The sequence below is a fragment of the Pithys albifrons genome, chromosome 7 (assembly GCF_047495875.1).
Source record: "Pithys albifrons albifrons isolate INPA30051 chromosome 7, PitAlb_v1, whole genome shotgun sequence".
NCBI classification, from domain to species: Eukaryota; Metazoa; Chordata; class Aves; order Passeriformes; family Thamnophilidae; genus Pithys; species Pithys albifrons.
Window position 1 is genome coordinate 8507753 of NC_092464.1, and position 26083 is coordinate 8533835.

A 26083-nucleotide genomic window follows, 5' to 3' on the forward strand; every position below is an offset into this window, starting at 1 on the left:
GCCTTTCATACCCTGTCTTGAGACTGATGATGATTTATGGAGGTTGTTTTCTGCTCATTTTAATTGAGAGGGTCTGTGTTCCATTCAGAGACAAAATTATGCAGATAGGACTTCTAAGTCACTTGAAGATCATATCTCAGGCACATGATAGGACTCTTGGGGTGGTTATGTGAAGGACTTAGAATTGGATTCGATGATTCCTGTGAGTCCCTTCCAACTCAGCATATTCTGTGTGATTCTATGATATATAACACTTGCACAGGAGCCAGTTGGTGAAGTGACCTCAGATTTGATTAAGTTGTTGTTGAGACAGAAGCTGTGATACCAATTCAGCTACAACACTGAATTGTTTTTTAAGCATTGTGTGAATGCCAGACAGGGAGCAGCATATCAGATAAACATCTTGTGCTATGTATTTTTCCAAGTCCAGATTTAAAGCATTTCACTTTTTTGTCACAGCTTGTTCAGAGGAGCCAAGAATGTGTAGAAATGACACTACATCAGTTCACAAGAATAACAATGCTCTCCTGTGTTCCAGTGGTTGTCCTGCAGCAATGGGCTATGAGTGATCCAGATAAAAACTGATTGTACAGTGGAAATAGATTTTGTGTTCCAAGCATTTCAAATAATCTTTTGCTGGTGTGCACAGGTATAGAGTCAAAATGCTGCTGAAGTATTCTTTGCATCCATAAGAACCATGTTGGCTTGAGTAGGAAACAAAAGCTTGAAAGACAAGCCAAGTCACGAGATAAGTTGCCCAGATACTGTATATTAAAAAAGAAAAAAAATTAAAGCACTTCACAGGATTCATTTATTTTATAAGTTCAAGGACAGCTGTAATCCTTTCGTTGCTATTTACTGCAATATAGTAGTGCTTGGATTTTATAGAATAAATACAGTATAGAAGAACTTGTGATTTTACACTGCTATGGTTCTTTAGTTACTTACCTACTACATGGGCAGGCGTTAAAAGATGGTGCTTTATTCTCAATATCTGAAGTAAACGATCTGTCAATCTCTAATGGGCTTGCTCCAGGGAAGTATATTTTATTTTACTTATCTCCAAAGAGCATATACTTAGTTTGAGAGCACACACTTAGTTTGATGTTAGAGAAGGATGTTCATTACATCCAAATGAGTCAGACATCTCAGTACTAAACTAAGATAGCATTTTCTGTGGACTTTGGAGACATTGGAAAGCACCCTTCAAAAGCTTTTGTAAGAATCCTGAGAATTATAGAGCTCTTTCCCCTGTATTTCTAACAACAAAATTACTTTGACTGAACATGATTACTAGGATAATTGTATTTTCTATATTTACCTTTTATTTTATGACACATTAATCTAGATAACTGGAAAGTTATTTTCATGCCGTGTGTGTCTGGCTGTGAGAATGATGTGAAAACATTAGATGCTGTTGAGTGCCCTCATCTCTTCAAGAAGGACATGAATTGCAATCAGGCAGCTAGTGAAGGAGCTCAGGAGTGTGACTCGGCTCGCAATGTAGACTCCTTGGTTGAGACTTTGTAATAAATAAACATATGAGTCAGGTGCACAATACCCTCTGGAGACAGACAGTGTGGTGAGCTGTGGGCTCACACAGTCAAGGGACCCTGAGCAGGCTTCAGCTCATCCTGAGGAAGATACCCACTGCCTGGTTGGACAACTTCTTCTATGTGCTCAATTGACCAGACCTCCTTGTGACCAGTATCCCAATTTTAAATCAATAAGACCAAGGGGTCTAATTGTTTGCCTTTTTCTTGGGAATTTAAGTGTGTCTGGTCTTCCTGGAATAGGGACAAAGTTCACAGTGAGCTAGGAGCAGGAGAGAAGAAGAAGACACTAGAGACATGAGGGAGTCTGAGGATCACAGGGGTGGATTTTTTTCAGCTGTCTGAAATACTGGGAGTTCTGAGACAGAGTGTACGACCCATGAATTTGAATTTCGTCATTGTTGTTGTTGTAGTAGCTTGGTAACTCAGTGGCATGTAATAGTCTGACAATGGAAGGTTATAGTAAATTATCTCATTTCCTTGTGAGTTTAAGTTCATGAATATGTTTTATGCAAGTCCAGAATCTTTGGAGAGCCTCTCTCCAACACAGGCAAAGAGAAATACTGCAGTCACTGTCTGTGTAGCTGAAAAATAGAATAAACTACTTAAAGCTTAATGAGAAATTTACCATATTTACAGAGGATTTGCCAGAAAGTATCTGTCACTCTTTGCCAGATGTGACACATGTTCACTAAAACTGTATAGGAACTCTGGAAGTTTCTACATCTTTCATTTTTTTACTTGCTTGTGCACTTCTAAGCATAAGACCCAGACATTTGGTTTTGCTTAAATATACAAATTCTTTGAAACAGAAATTATAACTGTGAACAATTCTGTTTCAATATTTGTGAAGAAGCCATTTTAAATTAGTACTGCTGATAGTCATATACAGACAATGAGTCAGCGAGGGAGAAATAACACAATTTCTGAGCACCTGCTGAAGATAAACTTTACTGGCATTTTTAATTGGTTTATTTATATAATTGTGAATGTGGCCTGCAAAAAAATTTAAAGATAAACCAGGGTGCAATTGCAACTCCACCAAAGGCTGTAGGCTTTGACATTGATGTTGGCAGGACCAGGAGATTACCATAAAATTGTTTAGAGACTTATAACCTCCAAAAATGCCTGCATGGGCTGGTTGCCATGCCCTGATAATTGTTTCTTTGGGTTGCATTTTTCTTCCCAGCCCTATTTCTCTGGTGTTTCTGATGACCTCAGTCTTTTTCTGTCAAAAGGTTGAGATGTTGGAAACCTCACACCATTTTTCTTTTACTACTCCTTTGCCTTAATCCTGTTGCATGATAACCTAGTGATGATTCTTATATGTAATTAATAAGAGTTATGGAATAAGATTTTTAAAATAAAAAGTCCAATGAAACTTATGATCGAGACCCACTTTTACAGCATCTAAAAAAGCCCTTTTGTCATGGAATTACCATAATTGACCTAACGTTGGCCTAAAGACAAAGAGGGCAACAGAAATAGGACCCAGAATCCCGTAACTCAAATACCAAAATTCATCTACCAGAGCTAAAAAAGCAGCTGCTGGCTACAAAATACCTATTTGGTGCTTAAATGAAGAGTCCTGATTTCACTTAGTGGAGGGGATCAGTTGATCTCTCCTCTTCAGGTGATGACCCTGTATTTTGGTGCAGGTGCCTTGGCTTCAGGGATGGCCAGGTATGGTTCACCCAGTCACAGCTGGGCCTGAGGACAGGAACCTCAGCATTGTCCCATGGACTGAGTGTGTCAGGAGATGAAAAAAGATCTTCCATCTGTGCCCAAAAGAGGAGATGACTTCATTGTCCCAGAAGAGTTGATGCAACTGTTGGGTGGGGGTTTTTGTTAGATTTAGACAAAGTGTTTACCAATGCAAAGGGTTAAAAATATTCATATCACAGGTATCTGTTTATTAGAGCTATTGGACTGTGACACTGCAAGTATTGGGACACTTCCTGGAAAGAATAGATGCCTACACAGCAAAATCATTAGTTCTGGGATCTGGGCAAAGGTGGATCAGTCAGAGAAGGCAGGAGTCTGCTGAGGAAGGGAAGAGGCAACACAGAATCAGTTGGGAAGGACTGAGTTATTCAGATTGATTTGTTTTCTTTTTAAAGCTTGAAGATGAACCAGAAAAATTTAACTCTTATAGAAGTATAATTCTCAGTCAGTAATAAAGCCAAAATGCAAAGAATCTGCTATACCACTGATTTCTGTGAGGAAATGTGTGGGGTCCAGCCAAGAGCCAGTGAAGCATTGTAGAAGAACAGGAGGCAGGGATTGTGTTGAGCACAGACAAAGCAGTTTGGAGCTGCAATCTGTGGTACTGAAATAATGTGGTTGTTTGACCCATGTTAATGTGTGGGTAGTTGTGGTGGAGCTGTACTTCTGGGTCCATGTAGCTTTCACATTTTCTGACTCACCATAAATCAGGTAATTTCTCTGTCAAATATTTGTCCCAGAGCACATTTGACACTTGTGTGCTCCTCACCATCCTGCATCCACCTTGTCTTTTCTTATTTTACTGGAGGAGTCTTTGGTGGCTGCAGATCCAGTGATGCTCATTAATCCCTCTTAAAACACAGTTGGATACACTCTATTATTTTTTGTATTGTTGTTCTGTACCCTAGGACTTCGTGCTCCTCTCTAAGACTTCAGAAGCTCATATTGCATTTAGAATTGTCCCCTCACTCATCCTGATTCTGCCAGACTTGGGATAAGCCTCTGTGGCACTTCTTGGTTTCTTCTCATGACCATTTGCAGATGTTCTGACTTCTGTGTTGTGCAACTCCAAAGCCCTCCAGCAGCTTCCCATCACCTTATCTTTTCCACTAAACCTGAAATCTTTGGTGGCATCATTTTGATACACAGCAATAAACAGGTTGCTGGAAATAGAGTTGCTGCCTCTTTCTTTTACCAATAGCAGTGTAAGTTGGTTAGTCCCACAAATTCTTTCACTAGTCACAGGGTCATCCTTTGTTTAGTGTTTATTCCTTCAACTCTAAGTGTGACTGGGTGGTCCTCATCTCCAGCCACCTACTTCCTTTGTCCTCCACTTAGGGGACAATCGCTCATCACGGGTGAGCAGCTCTGGGTAGTTCTGCTTCCTGAGCCATGCTGTTTACACAGAAAGGCAAATGGGACACTTGGTCACACTAACTTAGTCATATTTAAGTTTCACTTTGAACTGCTGTGGAATCATACAAAAGTTGCCTTACTCTTTTCCCCGTATACCTGAATCTGAGAGCACAGAGTTACTGATACGTGTAGCTGACAGGAGGACAGCTTTGTCCTTCATCTGCATGAGGCAAAGGGTTTCTGGAAACTGGCCTTGACTGTTGGGCCAGAATTCATTTGTCTAAATGTGCAGATTTAGCTGAACAGAAAGACAAGAGCCATAAAGACTTCAGGAGTGTTGTATGGAGTCTCACCACTGCTCCCTCTGCCCCCTCCTGTTCTCAGCAGGCACAACAGCTGATGTGTTTAGGGACAGTCAGTGACCTGGCTGTTTTCTGCAGTCCAGCCCTCTTGTAATTCACCATCATCTATAACAAAAGATTACAGACATCTGAGACTACAATCATGTCTGATCTCTTTAAGATCTAATAATGAAACATGATTTTCTTTCATCCCTTTTCCACCTTCTGATACCAGCTGCTTCCATAAACATCCTATGGCAAAAACTTCCAAATACTCCCTACCTGCTGTATAGTAAAAATATTTTCTCCTCTTGTCATTAAACTGATCTATACTTTTCAAGAAGGGCTGTTCAGTTCAAGTGTTGTGGGATTCAGTCAATAATAGTCGACCACAGGCTCAGACAGTTCATACCACATGCAGAATAATTTAATTATGTGCTAAGTGTAGCTTCTTACCATAAAAAATAATGTTACAAGAGAATTTCAGCCTGTCTTCCCATTTACCAACTGGGATCAGTCCTCATCTCTGACACAAAGTTCTAGTTGTATTAACGTGTTTTCTTTGCAGTAACAGGAACATGTAAACAGTCTGTCTTGTAACATCAGCCCAGTGCTAAAACCTCCCATCTGTCACCTGTGCCATGAAGCTCCTTTCCCTGTAACTCTGAATGAACCTCCAACTCATCTGCACAATGCCTGGTCTCACTGGCAGAGATGTATTGCTGGAATACATAATGCAGGAGGCACAGATACAGAAATGGAGGGTGAAATCATTGCTACTTACCTCAGTGAAAGAAAACCTGTCAGACAGAAGGTTTGCCCGAGCTATCACAGTCATTATTCAATGAGTTTTCTCTTGTCACGAAAGGCATTTGGAAATAATATAGAGTTTCATGTTTCATATTCCAGAACAATGTCAGAAACAAATGCAACCATTATTTCATAGAGCTGCAAGAAGCTGTAAATGGGCATATTTTAAAATATATTGAAAACCTAAGCAGGGGAAACTAAAGTGAAAAAAGAACAGTTTGAACATCTAATAGAACATTGACAAATCTGATAAACAGTGGAAAAGACTTAATCACTAAAGAACTGGGAGCAAAGGAACATGCAGTAAGAATAACGTGCTAGCTTATGAGAAATAAAAATGCTTATTCCTTTGCTGTAGGTGTTTGTATGAGCCATAAGTCTCCCAGCACAATCAAGTTCTTGCCAGTTCATTGTGGTCTCTTGGCACATTACAATCAGAAAAAAATGGTGTTTGGTTAACATTAAACCAAAGGAGGACCCACAAGAGGCTGAGCAACACTCTCCTTGTTGACTGCCTTGAAGAAAAAGGTCGACAAAGCCAGGCCAAGGAAGGCAAGGCTCATCCACCAACAGAAAAACCTGATATCATAGGAGAGGTTCAGCAGAGGTTCAGCCCTTTATTTGGTCCCACCTGCTGGAGATTCAGAGAAACCTTCATGTAGCCAGTTCCCTTGGTATGGTGCTCCTGTGTCACACCATATGGACCATCCTTCTGCTTTCCCTTGTAATCTGATCAACCATCTCATGCAGTGACTTCTCATGTGCCTCAGGGTTCCTGTACAAAAAGAAGACATCCTTCCAGGAGATGCTTACTTACCATATGTGGTGTTTGATTTTCCTTCTGCTGAGTCTCTTCTATTTCAGGTTGAAAGTTCTACTTACCCAATAAAAGTCAATCACCACATTCACCTGGGAGCTCTGTGTCAAAGGCAGTTCTGCAAGAGATCTTTTCCTTCATAAATAATTCAGTGAGATAAGCATTTGTAAGACAGTAGAAAAAGACAGCAGTTAGGTGCTGTTAGTTGTTTCCTCCAGGACAGGAACAGATCTCTTCTTCCAGCAGAGTAAACAGGGTTTGTCACACTTGTGCCAGCAAGGTTCAAACCAGTTCTAAAGGCTGTATTCCAACTGCCTCAAGCAGTCAGCTGTATGTGGATACTTTTGGCTTTGCAGATGGGAATTGATTTTATAGCAAAGGAACTTGCTTGTTGTCTGTCTCCCTTGTCTTACCACAGCTGAAAAACGTCTGCTTTTCCAAGAATAAGAAGCAATAATCTTCAAAACTTTCCCCAGTTTTCCAGTGGGCTTTTTGTCTGCCTCAGGTTGCTGTCAAAGAGCACTTTCTATTTCACTGTGAATTAATTTCACAGGGGTTTGGAGAGTTGAGCAGCTCTAAATAGTATAAATTAACTGTAAAACAACCCTTAAATTTGCTGTTTATACAGAATGAAGAGCCAATTTTTTCCAAGGACGGTAGGAAGTTTTTCTTTGTCCGAGCCATTCCCCAGGGAGGACGGGGGAAGTTCTACCACATTGCCATGTCATCATCACAGGTAACTCACTCACTGCCACCTGAGGCAGATAGCAATAAAATTTAGTATCTGTGCTTTTACCAGCAAGACTGGGAGTTGCAAATGCAGAATGTCTTGTGCATAAAAAAAAAAATGTTCAATGATTTGAGCATAAGATAACGTGAATTTACAAATTAAATACTAGAAGAAAAAGGTCAACCATATCTTTCCAAATATCATTGTTTGGTTTTGGTTTTTTAATACTACCTTAGCTGTAAATGAGTAAGCAAATCACCGCCCTGCCATAAAGGATTAATCATAAGCACGTGGGCACGTTGGATTAGAGAAAGGGGTTTGAGGCTGCTCTCTGCTGAATTCTTATAATTATCTTCAGTGGAGTTATGGTGAAGATGATTCTGACCACCTATTATTTCTATGCCTGCAGATTCACAGAAATAGCCGGTGGGGTGGTGGAAACTGCAGAGGTGTGGTTTATTTTTCATGGGCAATGGAGTCAAAAGAGCTCTCTTTTTCAGAAGAGGAGCTTTTCTCAGATATTTTCTTTTAAAAATAAAGAAATCTAATCTTCTTTTCTTTCTGGCAGCCCAACAGTAGCAGTGACAATTTGCAGTCTATTACATCTGGTGATTGGGATGTGACAAAGATCCTGGCATATGATGAAAAGAGGCATAAAATGTAAGTAAACTTTGGCCTGACAAATCAGTCTTTCTTTGGCCCTGGGCTGTGGAGCAGTTGCACACTTGTTTTGTATTCCTCTGAAATGCTTGAGCATAAGGAGGTGCAGATAAGAAAGCAGGAGGAGCTGTCTCCCTTTTGGCCTAACCTCTCATACCATTACATATATCTTGTGTTATTTTGATTTTATCTGTACAGTTCAAACCTCCCTTTCTGTGAATATTAAATATATTTGTGCAGAGGAGTAATTTCTCCTGCTGCAGCTTCCAAATTTAGCCTCTGAAGGAAAGAAGTCTATTTTCATTGACCACCTAGATAGTCAGTTTTAGAAAGAATCCGGTTCACCTGCAAAAATATCCATGAATTAAGGAAAAATAAAATATTTAGTTAAAATTAAAAAAAAAAAAGGTTTTTCCCACAAGCAGGGATGAATATGTTTCCTGATGTTATTCACTCCTTGTATGCTCTGTTTGCTACTGTGGTCTCTCCTTATTGACATGAAATGCATCGGAGGGGATCAGTTTGTCCCCACATGCCGGACTGAGGTTGGCCACCTCTAGCAGCCCCTCTGTATTGCCTTCAGTAGCCACCACACAACAGGGCTTTGATTTTTTTATCTAGAAAGAAGCTCACCACAGTATCAGAACAAAAAAAGGGCAATGAAGTGTTCCTCAGCTTCATGCTCTGCCTTCCCTTTTTCTAAGAGGATATTTCAGTGGGTTTAACATCAGACCCTGGTTTGCTACTTAACTGCACAAAGAGTAAAAAGCGGTCAGAGAAGTAAAAGCTGGTTCTAAAAAAGAGAAGAAAGGTGTTTAAACAAAATTCTGAGCCATAAATCTTGAGGTAAAAATGTGGATGTCTTTCACTTGATCCTTTTTGATCCACTGACATGACCAGTCTAGGACCCAAAGTTTTCCATGCTTGCTTTAACTGCAGTGCCTCGTTCAACATCCTTTCTTGATCTTCTGCAGTGATGTGTCCATCTGCATATTTTTTCAATTCAGTTTAAACTTTCCTTGTCTTTACAAGATGAGGAAAATGACAATATGAATAAAGATGTTTTTGCATTAGGTACTTCTAAACACTCTCTTGATGATGCAATTGCCTTTTGATTTTCCCCCCATAGTTATTTCCACAGCACAGAAGATTTACCGAGGAGGAGACATTTATACAGGTATGTGCTTTACTAACCTCACATACAGAAATTCCCTTTTCTTCAATCTTACACGAATCATTACATAGGCAATTGCAATAGAAGCAGTTTCTTAAGTTTTTATCTTTAATGACATTGCAAGATCACTGGAATAAACAGAACAGTGTAACCATAGAGAATAAAATGCTTGACATTTGGAAATGTTTTACATTTAGCAATTTTCTCATAGTAATGCAAATTTTAAATTGGTCTTAAGATTGACTGTCACAGAACTTTCCAACAGAACTGCTTAACACTTGAAAGAATTCAGAATTACATAAACTAATGGTATAAACTGGTTTTATACTTTCAGATAGCAGTTTTCATGGAAATTTAATAGCAGCTCACCTCTTCACAAAACTGAAAAGAATTAACAGTGTGTTATGTTCATAAAGCTTTTCCTGCAGTTTCAGGAAAATTTAGTATCCTCCCTAAGTGCATCATAAGTAAAAGTCTGCCTTATAATAAGCTATCACTAGTGTAGCTATTGTAAAGTATTGTGGAAGTAAATTATGAAGGGGAGGGAATCCAAACTTTTAAACAAATATTTTAGAATAAATTAAAATTCCATTTGTCCTATTTTTCTTCTCAGTCACTCAACTGCCAACACATCTGTAATGAAGGGCAGAGTTGGTGATGGCACCAGTTGATAAAGGACAGTCAGTACATTTTCCTTCTCTCACATGATAATCATACCTTTTTCTTTACTCAGTGGGAAGGTAACTAGAGCAAACTAAATCACTTGTAGTTGAATGTTTTTTTCCCTTGAAGACCTCTATGCCCCTACGCTGCACTCCACAGTTTTTTGAGAGATGCTCAGTTCAGTGTTTAAATGAGAAGAAAATCTCATTTTAAAAACTGAGTCCAGGCACAGCTACCCAGGAGCTGCTGGCATGAGCCAAAGTGCTTCCCACCTCTCCTTGTCTTGGCACAAATCTCACCATGGTGCTTCATCGCCCTCACCTCCTCACCTGGGCAACAGAGAAAGAGTTACTCAAAATTTCAATGTCCTTGACCTTACTTTGATTACAGTGATCTTGGCCTCACTTCAGGTAGTCCATTTCCTGTGCTGGGTGGTTTGTCTCTTGCCTCAGCCTGAGGGCATCAAACTTTGCATATATTCATTGACAGAGGTCCACCAGAGCACTGACAGCTGATACCAAATGAAGAACCATTTAGAGGTTTTTTTCCTTTTTTTTTTGTTTGTGTCTGATTTAACGGGTTTAATTAAGCTTTAAGTTAGAGTTATTATCTGAGCCTAAATAAGAATGCAAAATCTACTCATTTAGGTCTCTGTGGCTCTAACAAAGTTGCTCAGCCACATCTCTTGAAATGGTAGCAAAAAGCTCTCATCTGCTTTACAGTAATACTTGAAAGATCTATTAGTTATTATTCTTGAAATTTCAAAATGCTATAGTGGTGCAAAATTTTATTTATTAATATTTGCTAATAATCTCTAATTCATTCTTCAACATATAGAAGGCTTTTAGAAGCACTTCTGAGCGTATGAACAGGCCACATTAGTTTCTTCAGCAACACATCCCTAAATACAATCTTCTATTTCTACCTGTATGTTACAAAAGCAACTATTTAAACCTGCAAAAAAGGACTTAGCCTCTGAGGCAGAAACAAGAAAATCAGACCAGTGAGGCAACCAGTAAGAAACTTAAAGAAAGCAATTCCAGCTTTTTATTTTCTGTTATAATATAAGTGTAGAAATACTGCTCCTTAGTTTCATACCTTCATCCACCAAATTATGACTTCCTCTTGTGGAATTGTAATCATCATTTTCTTTTAAAAACTGTACCTTCCTTCGTAACCACCTGACCTTGCAAAATTACATCAGTATCCATTTATACAATCTCCATTCAGGCAGGGGGGGGGAAAAAGAAGCCATTACTGCTATTTCAACTCAACCAAATGGAAATGCTTTGTCTCTTATGAGTGTTGGACACATTATATTTATATTCTTGTTCTACAGTAAGGTTCAAGTAATGTTGCTTTCAGACAACATTTGCTCAGTGACCTTCATGGACTTGTATTAACTTTTTCAGCGCAAGCACAAATGGAAACTTCAACAGGCGGTGCCTGTCCTGTGATCTGATTGAAAACTGCACTTATTTCAGTGCATCCTTCAGCCGCAATCTGGAGTACTTTCTCCTGACATGTGAAGGTATGGTGGGTTATTGCAGTTTTTGTGCCCAAGGGTAGGATTTAGAGCCAGCACTGTTATCTTTAGACATCCTGTGTACCTGTGGGCAACTTTGAAAGACTGGCCATAAATATCTGGGTTGCATTGCTTTTAAAGCTTTAACTCTTAACGTGCATTTTTCTTTTATGTATTTTTATTTGTAACTACAAAGCAGGTATTTGCAACCTTTTTCCATGCATACCTGACTACTGAAGATAGAGGTACGTTCCTCCAGCCACTTGTAGCACCCATAAACTAAAGTAACAGCAAAACCTGGAGGACATAGAACATCAGAAAGTTTACAAGAGAGAAGCCAGTGAGGTGTGGGATTGACTGTGGGTGATTGGAACCGAGTTCTAAATACATCAACTAGTACTGTGAACAGGGGAATTCAAAGTAAATTACAATGAGAAGACAGTTGCCAAGAAAAGGCAGTTTACAAAATTGTGCCTAAAGGACAGTGTGAGTGCAGAATATCTGGTGCTTTCCTGCTCATGCATCATAAATTTACTTTACCTTGGCATAATTTACAAGTCCAACAGAGATTTCCTGTGTTAAAAATGCCTGAGAGTGTCCAAGAGGCTAAGGACATTTCAGGGGAATAGTCATAAAAGTCAGTTATCTCCAGCTCTGTTGGGACTGAATGCAGAACTCCATAGCAGTTACTCCAATGTAATTTAATTCTGCTTAATTATCCCAAATAGAACATGCAATGCTCGCGCCCCAGTCATCCATGGCTGGGATTGAAGCTGCTCGGATGGCTGTGTGCTCTCTGACACAAGGTTTGCAAGGCAGTGAGCCAACAAGAAACGCCTTAATTTCAACAGCCCAGGAGAGAAGTGAGTGTGTTTAAATGGGATGCTAGGAATGAATTCTTCACTGTGAGGCACTGGAACAGGTTGCCCAGAGAAGTTGTGGATCCCTGGAAGTGTCCAAGGCCAGGTTGGATTGGGCTCTGAGAAGTTGGATGTAGTGGACTGCCCCTTCTCAAACTGACAAGTATCCATTGCTGCCAGTAACTCCGGTAAACACCAAGGATAAAACAGGAATATTTGAGATGGCAAAATGGGAAATCACTAAGATAAAGCAGAGAGGTGGAATGGTTAACATAGTATCAAGCAGAACGTCTGAATTTGAACATGTAGGAACATGTTTTTCCCCCTAGAGAGACAGAAGCATGTTGGGGGCACTTAGAGGTATTTAAAAAACACCTGGCAACACAGTATAGAAAAATAACATTAATAGTGCAATGCACTAATTAACTTAATCGGCTACCTGTAGATCTGATTCTATGTAGATCTGATTATGGCAGAGATACACAGAGAAGTGTCATTTGTCAATAAACATTCAGTTCTGTAGTAAATATTTTGAAATTTGTCTCTTTAAAAGGAAAATCTTGTCTATTTTTCTCCTTGTTATCATTTCAAGATTAGCTGTCAGGAGCTGCCAGAGACACTGTCCATTTCCTTTGCACCACAATAATTGTTTTACTGTAATTAGAAGCATTTGTGCATAACAAGATTAAGGTTTGTAAAGAATCTTGTCAACAATTATGAGGTGATATGGTTTTGATTAGTTTATATCTCATTCACAAAAATCTGCAGCGATACCTGAAGAGATTAATGAGCTTTATTAGTGTGTACATTAATTTAGTATACAAGATAATGATTTTGCATAATAAACTGTGGGCCAGACTCTCATCTGCTGTAAACAAGACTTCAGTTATGAGGTCTTCAGGGTTAGATCTGTTTACATCTGTCTGAATTTTCATTATTCAAAACTAAATTAATAATTTGTAATCTCCATGTAGCACAAATACAGCCCAGCTTCAACTATGGAACTAATGTCAGTATCTCCATTCAAACCTTTAAAAATATGTATACATGAAAAATACAGAAATCTTAGTAGGATTTCTATTTTCCTCAATTTTATAAAAAATATCAATCCACTGCATTTGGCGGAGTGAATCTTTTTTAACATAACTGAATGAGAGGTCTTCTAACCTCTGTGCTTTCAGGCAGTTTACAGGAACATTCCTTTTTAGTACTTTTCATCTAGGATCCATCTACCTTCAGATATCTGCTAAGGGCACACTTAGAGCAGAGACTGCTCGCTTTGGTTCCTGCTACAGCAGATGTGAATCAGGCCAGTGGAAACATCTGTTCTGGCTGAAGTGCAGGCTTCTGGATAAAAGTAGTAATCCCATCAGATTTTGGTCACATAAACAGGTGTTTATGGTTTGATGGAGAATCACTGGGATCCACTAATAAATTAATTCCTTTTCCACACCTCCTCAGACTGCTTGGCCAGAGCTTTTGCCTCACTTTCTCAAGGTATTATATAATTGTTAATAAGTAGTCATACTCTAGTAGCTTTTCTATTAGTAGGAAATTTCATTTATTGATATACACATACAACACATAGGTGGAAAAACTACTTGAATGAGGATGTATCAAGGAGCCCTGCATACCCTGCATTATATCAAGTAGGGCAGAGAAGCAGTAGACCCCCAGCGTAGCCAACTGCTTGTGTTCCAATGCCTGCTACCCAAGGGTTTCTGTCAGGAGTTCCCACCTCTGCTTCCCAAAACAAACCACAGCTGGAGTTGATGTTAATGAGCAAGAAGTGGCAGAAAGCACCTGTTGCTGTTTGGTGCTTTCTTCTCCATCATATGTTTAAAATGCAGAATTATGTGTAAAAACACCCAGAGCTCAGGTGACTGCCTGCAAAAATGTGTGTTTGTAGCACTCACTGGTGTATGACTTTTATGTCAGATCCATATGTGTCTCTGAAGGTGAGTAAACTATGTTAAATTATTTTACTGTGATGTAACCTGTAATTATTTGAAAAACTGGATTTTTCTTATCTGTCCATGTGACAAATGTGTGGGCAAATATTTATGGCTTACAAAGAGTTTTTGTACTAACACAGACTAAACCCCACCATGCCTCAGTTTCACTCTGTCCCTTGCTTTGTGACCTTCCATTGAAAATTTCACAACTGTGGCTCAGATGAACTTCTCCAGAAAGGATGGCAAGGTTTGTTAGATTTGGTTAAGCAATAGATGCTTATAAAACATTCAGTGATACTTAAATGAAAGTCAAGGGAAAGGGAAAATACCTATTGTTTTAAAAAACAAAAACCCAAGAAAGGTCTGACATTGCTCATTTGATCCCAAAGGTCAAGAGCTGGAAGTTTTCTATTCTTTATTGTGGTACTTTAAAGGCCACATGTAATTGTCTTAAAAGATTTTTTTGCTGTCCTGCAAACTGTGTTTAACAGCACAGCTACCTGGCACAGGCTGAAATGAGAAGAGTGTGCTATAATAAAAGGTAATCCCTCTTCAAAGAAGACAGTGTAATTCTTACTGTCAGGAGGCAGCATTTATTGCAATCAGTCAGTCCCAGAAGGCTAGTTACCTTATTTTTCATCTAATTTTATATGCTCATGATTGAATTACTGTAGCAGGATCTAGGGAAACATGATGCTTTGCAGAGTGCTGTTAGATTATCTCCTCTAGACACTGTTGAAAAAGCAATACCTGCTGCACCAAGGTCACTCCTACTGTCACTTTCACCATAAAATATGGGTTTACACTTCTGCCTCCTCTCATAAACCAGCACAGGCATCTCCACTGATTCCTTCTAAAGATAAACAAAAATCAGGTCTGGATGGAAGTGGTTTGTTACTTTACTCATAAATTTAATTGGGGATTGTTTTTTCTCATCTGGAGTGGAATGTAACATTCAATTGCATAGAGGGAAGGATAACAAATTACAAGTCCGGGCTGTGGAAAGCAATTTATTCCCATTTCTTTAGTGGGACTCAGGCACATAGAGTGCAAAGCTGAATGACATGAGCCAGTAAAGCACTACAGCCCATTTTTAGGTGATAGCTCCTTCTCCTCTGAAGAATGAAGCCTTGTCAATAACTACCACTGGAGTCAGCTGTGTATTGTTTTAGTATTTCCATTTTACAGAGGTGCATTTTGTCTTTGATGACTCCTTCCCTCCCTCCCCAGTGTAGCACTATTAAAACCTGAGCCCTAATGAGGTTGTTCACAGTAAAGGAAAGGAGGTGCCACCCTTTCTTTTGCAGGCTAACTGGTACTCTCATAGTCCATGTAGCAGCTTTGTTTGCAGTGCCTTCACTCTCATAAGAAAAGTTTGTGAAGTCACAGAGGGTTTTTTCTCAAACACATGGAACTGGTGAAGGATTTCTGGACCCTGGAGTTCAAGACCCTGATGTTGCAGAGGGCAGCATCCTTTGCATTAGTCAGTCTGTCTCCATTAACTGAATTCACCCAGAAGCTGATCCTGGCCAGCTCAATGTGCATGGGGAAGTGTCATGTTCCCCACAAAGGGTTAATGCCTCCATCTGTGAGAGGAGGAATAGTTAGGAAGACCTATGGCACGTGCTTACATTACTGCAATTAATGCCATTTGAAACACGATGAAAATGATGGGAGGAGGGTGTTGTTCATGGAATGACTACCAGGCTGCTAATTAAAGTTCTCCATAATCATGTGATAGCAGGAAGGGATAAATCATTTTTAGGGATATCGGAAAGAAAATTGGTAGTTACATTATGGAGGGGAGAGGACTGTAGTCTTATGCTTGGCATGATTGCTGGTGATAGAGAAGTGCCTTTACCCCTGCACCTTGTATTATCCTTCATTCAGTGACCAATTTATGGAAAATCAGCTTTCACTTTAAGAGACAACAGTGTAACTGAATAGGAAACAGGAAATCATATTCTGTAGATCTTTAGTCCTTTCTTCAGTAGCATTGTTTTGCATTATTTCCAAATACCATAAAATCACTGTTGTTTATCCCGTCTCTTTGAATATCATCTCTGCTGGAACCTGTGTTTGTAGCTGGCTGGCATCATCTACTGTCAGTACTGTGCAGGTCAAATTGCTTTAAAGCTATTTATTTTTGGAGAAAAGAAACCAAAATGTTAAAATATTATCACCTGATTTGGATGCCCTCTCTGGCACAGTGGGTCTCAGTAGCTTGACATAGATGCTGTAGATCAGAAATGACAAGTAACAGGAATAAAGTCATTTTCCCCTTTCATAGCAGGCGACTCTGCAGCAGTAGAGCAAAGTGGTATGTTGTAACTGAGCTGTGCTTGATAAAATACCTAAAGAACCAACAGGAAAGGGATTTATCTGGGTACATGTCTGCTTTTCCCCAGGATAGCAATGACAGCAACTCTGTAACTGCACTCCTGGCTCTGCATGCCTATAGGCCTGGGAAATCTTTAAAAATAGGATTTATAGCTCTAACGTCCTGCCAGATAAAGTCGTGTTTCAATACCATTAACAGATAACAAGTGGTGCAAAAACACTGAATAGAACAACTTCACAATTTAAGGATCTCCTTTGAGAGTGATTCATACTAATGAAGAAGTAATGCAACCAAATTAGTGATAATCTGAGTCAAGTTCCTCATGCCAATTGTACATATAACTCACTGTGTCTGTGGTTTTATGAGTTTTAAAGACAAGTGCTGCAAGTTTGTTCTTTATAGAGGCAGCACGTAGCTATAAACTTCTCAGCTCCTTAAACTGCTTCTTGAGAATTTAATTATCTTTTTTCCCTCTTGGTAGAATTTGGAAACACCATCTGGACATAGGATCACTTAGGAGCATTACTTGCTCCTCTAACTTAATAGGTTTATGCTGAGCATTAAAAAGTCATTTTGTTATTCTACATTACTTTTATTTTCCAGATTTTTGTTGGAGTCAGCAAGGACTTTTACTACCAAGTTTCATCAAATGATCTGGCTCTGCGTTCTGACATATTGTCCTGACTTCATTTTTAAAAACATTTTAATGCCATATAATCTAGAGCAGGGTTCAGCCTTCCAGTATGGAGAGCTCTAAAACCACAGCTTGGAATCCTTTTAGGTATCCAGGTTGTTCTTCCCACTGATGTGGGCACAAGCAGAAGGTCCTGCCCACATAGATGATACAGCTCTGAAATGCGTGGTACTTCTGGAATTTACCATATAGAGAGAAATTTCTGGTGTGGGTGAGTCTAAGTTAGCAAAGGAATTCAGTGAAGTCATTGGATTAAGACAAGGGCTGCTTTAGGGGAATCCTTCAGCTCAGCATTTATGCTTGTTGGGACCAGGACCCAAACCCAGGCTCGTGTCCTTGATCAGTGCCATCTTTCTAAATCCAGTTAATGATTGCTCATCAGCCCCTCTCCTGATTTCTTCTAATAACACAGGAAAGGCTTTTTCCTAAAAACCACTAGCCAACACTCCTGTGCAAAAGAACTGTTAAAGGAGGCTGGAGGTGGCCAGAAAAGTGGGAAAACTGGGTCATTAATGCTGCCTGGTGTGCTGCACAGCCCAGCGCTGCACAGCGTGAGATAAACTCAGCCAGCAGCCAGGTGGGTGGGAACATCCTTTGAAGCACCAGCATCCTGCAAAAGCACCATTGGCATAGCTCAGCTAAAGATTTAAACCATAGGAATTTTTTTTTATTGTGAGCAAGCATAAAATTGTTTCTAGTATTGTGTCTATATGTAGATGCCATTGCTGTGTAAGGACTTTGTCTTTTTTGAGATATATATATTTTGGAAAACTTCCTAGTATTTTATTCTCTCATGGGATTACCTGCTGATTTCAATAGGCTTGAATGTGTTTCAAAGACAAGCTCCATTAAAACCAATAAATCACATGGATTTTTTGAAGAATGTCACCAACAAAGTAGCAATTCATTTTGCCCATCTTCTTATGGATAAAGTCTCTTTTATCTGCACTTTTTGTAATGCTGTGTTTGGGGAATTTTTTTCCCTGAAAATCACACAAAATCCTAGAAGTATGAGATTCAATCAATAAATATCTTCATAAAAATGTACTAGTTCTAGCATATCACTCTTGAGAAAATTTTGTCTGTCAAATTCATCAAAAAAACAGAGGCTTCCACTGCTAAGGACTTACTCTGTAAATCAAACTGTCTGAATACTTTCTGCCTTGGAAGATCGTGACATTTGTCTTTCACCATGAGTGAATCAAATCACATTTTCCCTCAGTTTTTCCTTAAAAATGAGTGGGACTTGTCACAGAAATATTTCTGACAGTAATTTGTACACATATGACTCTTTGAACAGTAAGGGCTTACTATTATTAAATATCTCAGGATAATCCTATATTCGTATTTATCAGGATTCTGGAAGAAGGAGTAGAATTTTTATTTTTAGCAAAATAAATACTGCACTAAATGTTTAATTTAAATTATGGAAAGATATGAAAAGGCCTTTGCAACTTTTCCCCAGGTGATCATTTTAATGCTTTTGCCAAGTGGGGAGTAGAGATACAGCCAGAATTAGTGGTTTGCCAATGGACACAGCTTGAGTCAAGTTATTATGACCCCCATTTTCTTCCTCATATTGCAATACAGTACTCCAAGGAAAAGCAGCGCTGGCTTCTGGAAAAGACAAAAAATGTGTCTCCTTCTGTAGCCTGTCTCCATCAGTGGATGGTAGGTAATTACCCTCTTCAGGATTTTTGCAATATTGTACCCATCAGGGACATGTCTGCCCAGCTCCTGCAATAAGAGGTTGGTTCATGCCTTCAGGCAGGAGAATAATGAACCTCTTTCTACATCTTTCTCAGGACCTTCATTTAATCAGACCTTTTAACCTGTGCCATTTGGGCCAGACCTCTCATCCCAGGAAAGCACTGGAAAATCTGGAGATGAGGATTTTTTTTTCACTAACTGTGGACAAGCAGCTGTCAGGAGCCATAAATCAATGATTCACAAAGCACAAGTTCATAAAGCAACATTTTACATCTAACTGCATTGCCCATATATTGCCTTACATATCATGTAAATATCTTCCTTATCAGTCTCATGAATAACATTCCTGAAACTAGATTGTAATTAGCAGTTGTTATGCTCCTGTAAACATCAGTGCAAGCCATAATGAAAGTACACAGCTTAGCTCTTTCCAGTATATATTGGGCTATTTATGAACTATAAAACAGCACAATATTTGGGCAAAAATGTCTACAAAAAGGTGGATTGCTTTCTTTTTTTCCCTTTATGTTACAAAATAATCATGTTTTTTTATATAGCATTGTTGGATTCTCTAAATCCTGAGTAGGATATGGACATTTATGATACATAACCTTACAAACAGGTGGGTTTTGTAGTAGTTGTTTTAATTTGTTGACCCATATCTAAACATAGAGACTTTCAAGACACATTTGGTAACTGGTGTGAGAAGTCCTACCCAGCTGCCAAGTGCTAGTTAGGACACATGGGTATGATTTTTTCTGCTGTCACAAGCTCCTTTAGAGAACTCAAACAGGTCTTGTAATTCCAGCTTCCTAGAAGTGTTGTGAAAACCAAGTCCATTACTGACTGCAATGCTCAGATGTGCAGTGACAATAAGGGGCACAGAGGCTCCTGGATGGATGAATTACCAGAGCGGTTTTGAAAGGTTCAGTGAATCTTCAGTCTATTCACTGCAGAGAAACCTTCCTAGCAGAAACGCAGCCATTAGTATGCAGGAGAGCACTGCTGTAACAAAACCAGCATGTAAAGTGATTAAACCATACTGGAGTGAAGAGTTAACAAGGCATGGCCGCAGACGTTTGCTGTTAGCTCACAGCTCTATGTGAGCGTCGTCTCAGTAGCAATTCAATAACGAGTCTGTAATTACACCACAGGCCTTAATAAGTGTGGGGCTAGTACTCCCATGTGCTGGATGCTCCTAACTCCCAGCAGCTGCAGCAGGAGCTGGAGGCACCCACAGCAGCACCTTGGCATGTTGCGGGATGGGACTCCAGCAAGACCAGCCTTCCAGGCCCCTGGACCATCACTCAGTGACTTTAGAGACACGCAACGATCTCTTAGATGAGGGGTTGGATTTTGAGTTATCACATCAGTAAAGCAGTTATGAGAAAGAAAGTAACACATTTTGACTTGAAACATGAATTATGTGTAAAATGTTTTCACAGCACTGTGAGTGTGTCAGGGTCTGGGAGACTCAGTGCAGCTGCAAGGGGGAATATCTTTCTGTGGCTTTTTGTGTGGAGGGTCCTTAGACATGTGGTGGGGCGCAATTTGCTCCTTGTGTGTGATATGGAAGTACTGAGCCTCTAAGAAAGATTGTAACAAGGGCAAAACCATTTTCTTGTCAAACACTACTGGGACAGTGTTTCATTAGGAGTGTTTTCTGTCCATAACACCCAAGTTAAAATGGTAAAAACTCTTTTTCTTGCTTTTGGGAGATGAAGCTGAAGTTCCTATTTAACCTTCCCAGATAACTACTCCATGTGATTTGGGGCATCTGCAGCAGATGTCCAGGGAAGGCTTGTTGTGCATAGAGATATCTCACTCCAGGACCTGAAACAAACATTAAATGCATGGGAGGGAAATAAATACATTTAATCCCTACTTGGTTAGGTAGAAAGCTTGCTGGCTGGCAAGATTTCTGAAGCATGTGGGTTTAGTGTCAACTAAAAGTGTCATAAACCTGCCCATCATGGTAAGGGGCAAAGCATCTTACAGAGTCTCCAAATACTTTGTACTGAAATTCAAATAAATGCTTTCTAAGTGCAGCTGGTCCTGCTAAGAGGGAGAGAGCTCGACAGTTCAGGTGACCTTTGGCAAGGATCATGATAAATTATGTTGTTGAGGTTGAAAGAGAATTAGATGCTGATATAAGTATTAGCACTGAAAATTAGCTTTATTAACCAAGTCAAGAGCTTATGGATAGAGAAGTGCAATAGGTACACCTTGGTTTAAATTAATGTGAAATGCTGATTCCTGGATTTTAGTACTGGGATATGCCCCATCTCTAGGCTACAGCTCCATATAGCTATGTCAGTAGTTCTGAAGATTTCAGCCAAGGTCGACAGCCAACTTTAAATACTTTCTTTACTGCCGGCACCATAAGTAATAACTCCCAGGTGGTGACTAGGGGGCTGGAGGCTCAGGGGAAGGTTATTTTGACCTACTGTTTCAAGAGATTGTGCCTCTCTGTGCCCCACCTCGCCTTGCTGTGAAATGCAGTAAATCCCTATAAAGCACCTTACTGGTTTTTTTATCAGTACATGATGGAGGAACACAACACTGTCTGTCCACAAAGACTGGAAGACAAAGTCAGTGCTGCCACTGAGAGAGGCAGCTGCATCCTCTGTCCACCTCATAGTTCTTTTCACCAGTCTGCTCCCTGTGCCACAAAACAGGCTGACTCTAAGCTGGACCCAGGAATTGAACTAAATGAAAATTAAATCCTTTTTTTTTTCCTGCTGGGATCAGTTTTAGAAGCTGTTGTACTGCTTTACTGGATGATTGTACAAATATTTCTGCTCTCACAGGGGAGTGGAACATGCTGGGATGGGACCAAGTGGCTGAGGTGGAGATGGAAGTGGACAATTCAATGTTTTAGGGAATCTGAGTGAGGATTTCAGCATCATAGAAACATAGAATACCCTGAGTTGGGAGGGACCCACAGGGATCATTGAAGTCAACTCCTGTACCTGCACAAGGCCACCTCAGGAATCATTTGGGAGTCTTTTATGGGCCACCTAATTGACTGCAGCTCATTCCTGCTGCACCCCAGAGTAGAGTGGTATCTATATTCTATATTATTCCAAAATAAAATATAGTTTTAATTTGTTGGCCCAGATTTAATGTTATTTTAAATCTGAGCAAATGTTACAATATACTAAACCAGAAATTTTGCCACTTACTTCTTGATGTGCAGCTCATGAGTGTTCCTGAACTATCTGAGTTGTCCTTGTCCTGGTTCTGGGGTTTACAGTAGACCAAGAGGCAGAAAGCCAGTGTTTGACAGTGTGTGCTCTGGGTGTCTGAACATGGTGCTACCTGTCCGGGTAGAGCAGGACAGGCAAACCCTAGAGGTGCTGTCCTAGTGTGGCCACACAAGCCAGGCATCCCAGCCAACCAAAATCCAAGCTGCCCAAGAAACACAGAGGTAATGTTGAAGCGGAGCTAAATGTCCTGCAATGTGATGAGGGCCTCCAGGAAGCAGGCGTGACCCAGCCGTGTGCCTGCAGGTTCCCACCCAGCTGGATGCCAAATGAGCACAGCAGCATGCTGGGGCCCGGGCAGCATTCCCTGTGGTTGCTCACATATTGGGTCACTGGGTGACTGTTATCTGTTGTGACCAGGATGGTTTCCTATACAGGGATGATTGCCACAATGCTTGGGGTTTTGTATACCCGGTAGCGGGAGGCTGTAATTAGTGCTTCCAGGCAAACTGTGACCTTTTGGAACTTTTCCTGAGGCTTATGAAGCCTAAATTAGTTTCTGCTGTTTGAAAGCATGCACAGGCTTAATCTCTGGGTCCTATTTATATTATAATTACTATATAATTCACATTTGCATTCACTTGACTCCCTTTCTTACTTAACAGCCGAGGTTGGCTCTTGCTTCTCAAGCCCTTTGTGAGGAGTTCATGGGTCACAGATCCCGTGGGTAAAGGCAGGATGGGGGGTGCTCATTCTCACTCCCTCACACGCTCCTATGACTTCAAAATAGCAGGCTGGTATGAAAACCAAACAGGAGGTACCACAATAACATTCTCTCCAGGAAAAGAAAGGGTAGTATTGTTGGGTTTGAAGTTGGACAAAAACCGGTTTTCTATCTCCTGTTAACAACATACTTATTACTGTACTCTGAGATTAATTAAAATGGTGGCTTTTGTGGATGCTCCAGTACATTTGGTCTTCCTTGAAACAGACCACTCATGTTATAAAATATTTCACTGTATTCTTATACATCTTTTGTGTGGTGTGAACTGCCCGTAAATACTCAGTGACATAGAATAATTGAAAAAAATGCATGAATATTTAATTATAAAATGAAATAAAATGCCTGACAATTTCAGTACATGAAAAAAGATTGTGAAATGAAACTCCTGTCCCCTTTGAAATTGCCTCATTCTGCAAAGCACTATGTGTTCATTGCTTTTACATGTTTTGATCCCCTTTTCATTTTGATTCTTCCTTGTAAATATGAGCTGCTTGGCATTGCCCAGCGGAAGGTGATGTATCATCTGCTTCCAGACAGGCTTCTTGTCATTTGGTCATTCTGTACATATTAAATTTTATCTGAGCTCCACTCATAGGAGATAAATGACCATGAGAACAGGCTTCCTCCAATGTTTCAAATAATGAAGCTTCACAAATCAGGCAGTGGCCTCCTGCATGTCGAGGCCAGGGTACATGTGCATTATTTCCAGCTATATGAGTGACCTTGTTTGAACTCATTATTCTGCAGTGGATAGTACAGATGTTACCATCCCTCAAGATTTAAAGCTTCCTCTGAGGAAAACTGCTTCTTTCACCTTCTTTGCCAGCTGGACCAGCTGTAAGGTTTATTGCTGGCTTTTGTTTTCACTTCTTATGATACTTGTTAAGTCCTTTATTAATGCAGTCAGTGCATTAAAGGATATATTAAAACCTGAGGGCTCCTGGGAGGAAAACAGCTTAATAATCAGACAATGGGAAACAATGTTATTTATGTTTGCGTGGGGGGTCAGGTGGGGAGTTAAGTTAATATCCAGCACCAGTTATTGCTTAATTATCTAGGAAATCCCTATTTTGTTGGTTTTTAATAGAATAAACACAAAATATACAGTGGAGTTTTACTCTGTTAAAAATTGTAAATGGCACTGAGAAGAGAATATTTTCTTTCATGCTGCAATTGCAAGGAAATATTCTTTTTTTTTAATATCATAGAATTATGGAATGGTTTGAGTTGGAAGGGATCTTAAAGATCATCTCGTTTCAAACCCCCTGCCATGGGCAGGGACACCTTCCACCAAACCAGGTTGCTGAATGGTCCATCCCTTGAACACTTCCAGGGATGAGACATCCATAACTTGTCAGGGGAACCTCTTCCAGTCCCTCACCATCACATTGTGATACTTTTAAAACATGAAATCACAAAATCATAGGAGAATTCAAGTTGAAAGGAACCTTAGGAGGTCTCCAGTGCAACCTTCTGCTTCAAGCTGTATGAGAGAGGATCAGATCAGGTTGCTCAGGGCTGTATCTAGTCTTGCCTTCACAGCCTCCAAGGATGGAGAGGGAACAACCTCCTAGGACATCCTGAGCTATCCAGTGACTTTCCCAGGTAGCCAGAGAATATAGAAAATGCCAGACATGTTCCTCCACATATAGTATTTCTCTTAGGATTAGCAGATATTAATCCAGTAAGAAACTTACACTTTAAAAATAGGGACAAATGTTAAATTTTGCTTTCATCTCTTTCCATAGTTTGCAGAAAGCCTGGATTAAAAGTGAGTTGAAAGAGGTTAAATTGAGGGATTCAATTAGAAATACCAGGAGACAGAATGGAAACCAGAAAAAGAGAGGAAATTGAGTATTGAGATTTTTATGTTCGGATTCCATAGATTGAACCACATATTGAACCAGCATAACAGAACAAAATACCTTAAGCTTTTGGGAAGTCAGTGACCCCCATGTGCACTGGAGTTGTTGCACTATTGGGTTCCTCTGCAAGCAAATTCTCCTATTCTACCTCCTTTTTACAGCTGATCTTATCACTACAATCAGTGAATGCACCTGCAACATTCCCTAAAGGTTGTAAGTTTTCCATGTTCCTCTTTGGATCCATCTGCATGCATTATTGCATTATGGCTTTTGAAAACCTTAGCCAAAGCCTCATGAAAAGAAGGAAATGCTCAGCACACTCAATGTGACGCTTCATTGGATGATATTAATTAAGAAGGAGAGGAGGGAGTTTAGTGAAAGAATTGTGAGCGAAGGTTAAGTACCAGCAAAATGAAAGAAAGAAGTGGATTATGATGAAGAGAAATATAAAACTAATTGCAGATCAGCAGCAGGGTTCACGAGGAGCTGGTCTTGAGAATGACCTTACTTAGATTGCCCGCTGGCAGCCTGGGACCCCTGGATGAAGCTAATGGAATTTAAGACCACAAAGCTGATAAGCATCATCAGAAAGCAGAGATAAATACTAGAAAAGCTGGCTGTGTTGCAGGACTGGAGTGAGAGAAATTAAGAGTACAGAGAGCAAAATTAAGCATATGGTGACTCAAGGCAATAATTTTTCTTGTATGTTTGAAACTCAGAAGTTACAAATGCCTCAGAAGAGCAGATGAGTGCCTGAACACACAGGTGCTGATTGCTGGATGTCTGCAAACTACCTACCTGCTGTGGTAATGGAAAAGGTGAAAACTCTTTTGGGATGAATCAGACAAAGAATTTTCTGCAGAACTGGGGAAGTATGATTTTCACTGTAAGGACCAGTATAAGGACCAGTTAAAACATCAGCAGCAGCAGGGGTAGAGTCTTGATCATTTCTGTTCAGGAAGGTGCAACTGCATATAAAACTCTTCCATTAAAGAGTAAGATGAAAAGAGACTTTGTCTTACAAAAAGGAGTTAAAATTATCTAGTTTGTCTGACTGAATGAGAGCTTTGGGGATTCTTGACTGCTCTGATTATAATGGAAATACTCATGCTTAGTAGAAAACAGATTATTGGAACAAACCCAAAAAGGTGTAAATTGGAGTGACAGCCGGTATAGTCAAGTTGGAAGTCAGCTGCTGCCAGAAGAGTGAGACGCCAGTAGGAGTTATATCAGAAAAAAACCATTATATTTAGAGGGTGTTTGCCAATATTTTTGTAATACACAATTTCCTGAAGAAGCCAAGGAGGGTCTTGT

General features: G+C 39.9%; 1 protein-coding gene across 4 annotated transcripts in view; it reads left to right on the forward strand.

Annotated features, from left to right (window-relative positions):
- The window catches only part of DPP6 (dipeptidyl peptidase like 6), a 547763-nt gene that overhangs the window by 499647 nt on the left and 22033 nt on the right, over nt 1-26083 (forward strand). For all 4 annotated transcript variants that reach the window (XM_071559976.1, XM_071559978.1, XM_071559975.1 and 1 more), the window contains 4 exons: nt 7231-7338; nt 7901-7992; nt 9122-9169; nt 11242-11360. In XM_071559976.1, coding sequence (XP_071416077.1) covers nt 7231-7338; nt 7901-7992; nt 9122-9169; nt 11242-11360 — 367 coding nt within the window. The remainder of the gene's footprint in view (nt 1-7230; nt 7339-7900; nt 7993-9121; nt 9170-11241; nt 11361-26083) is intronic.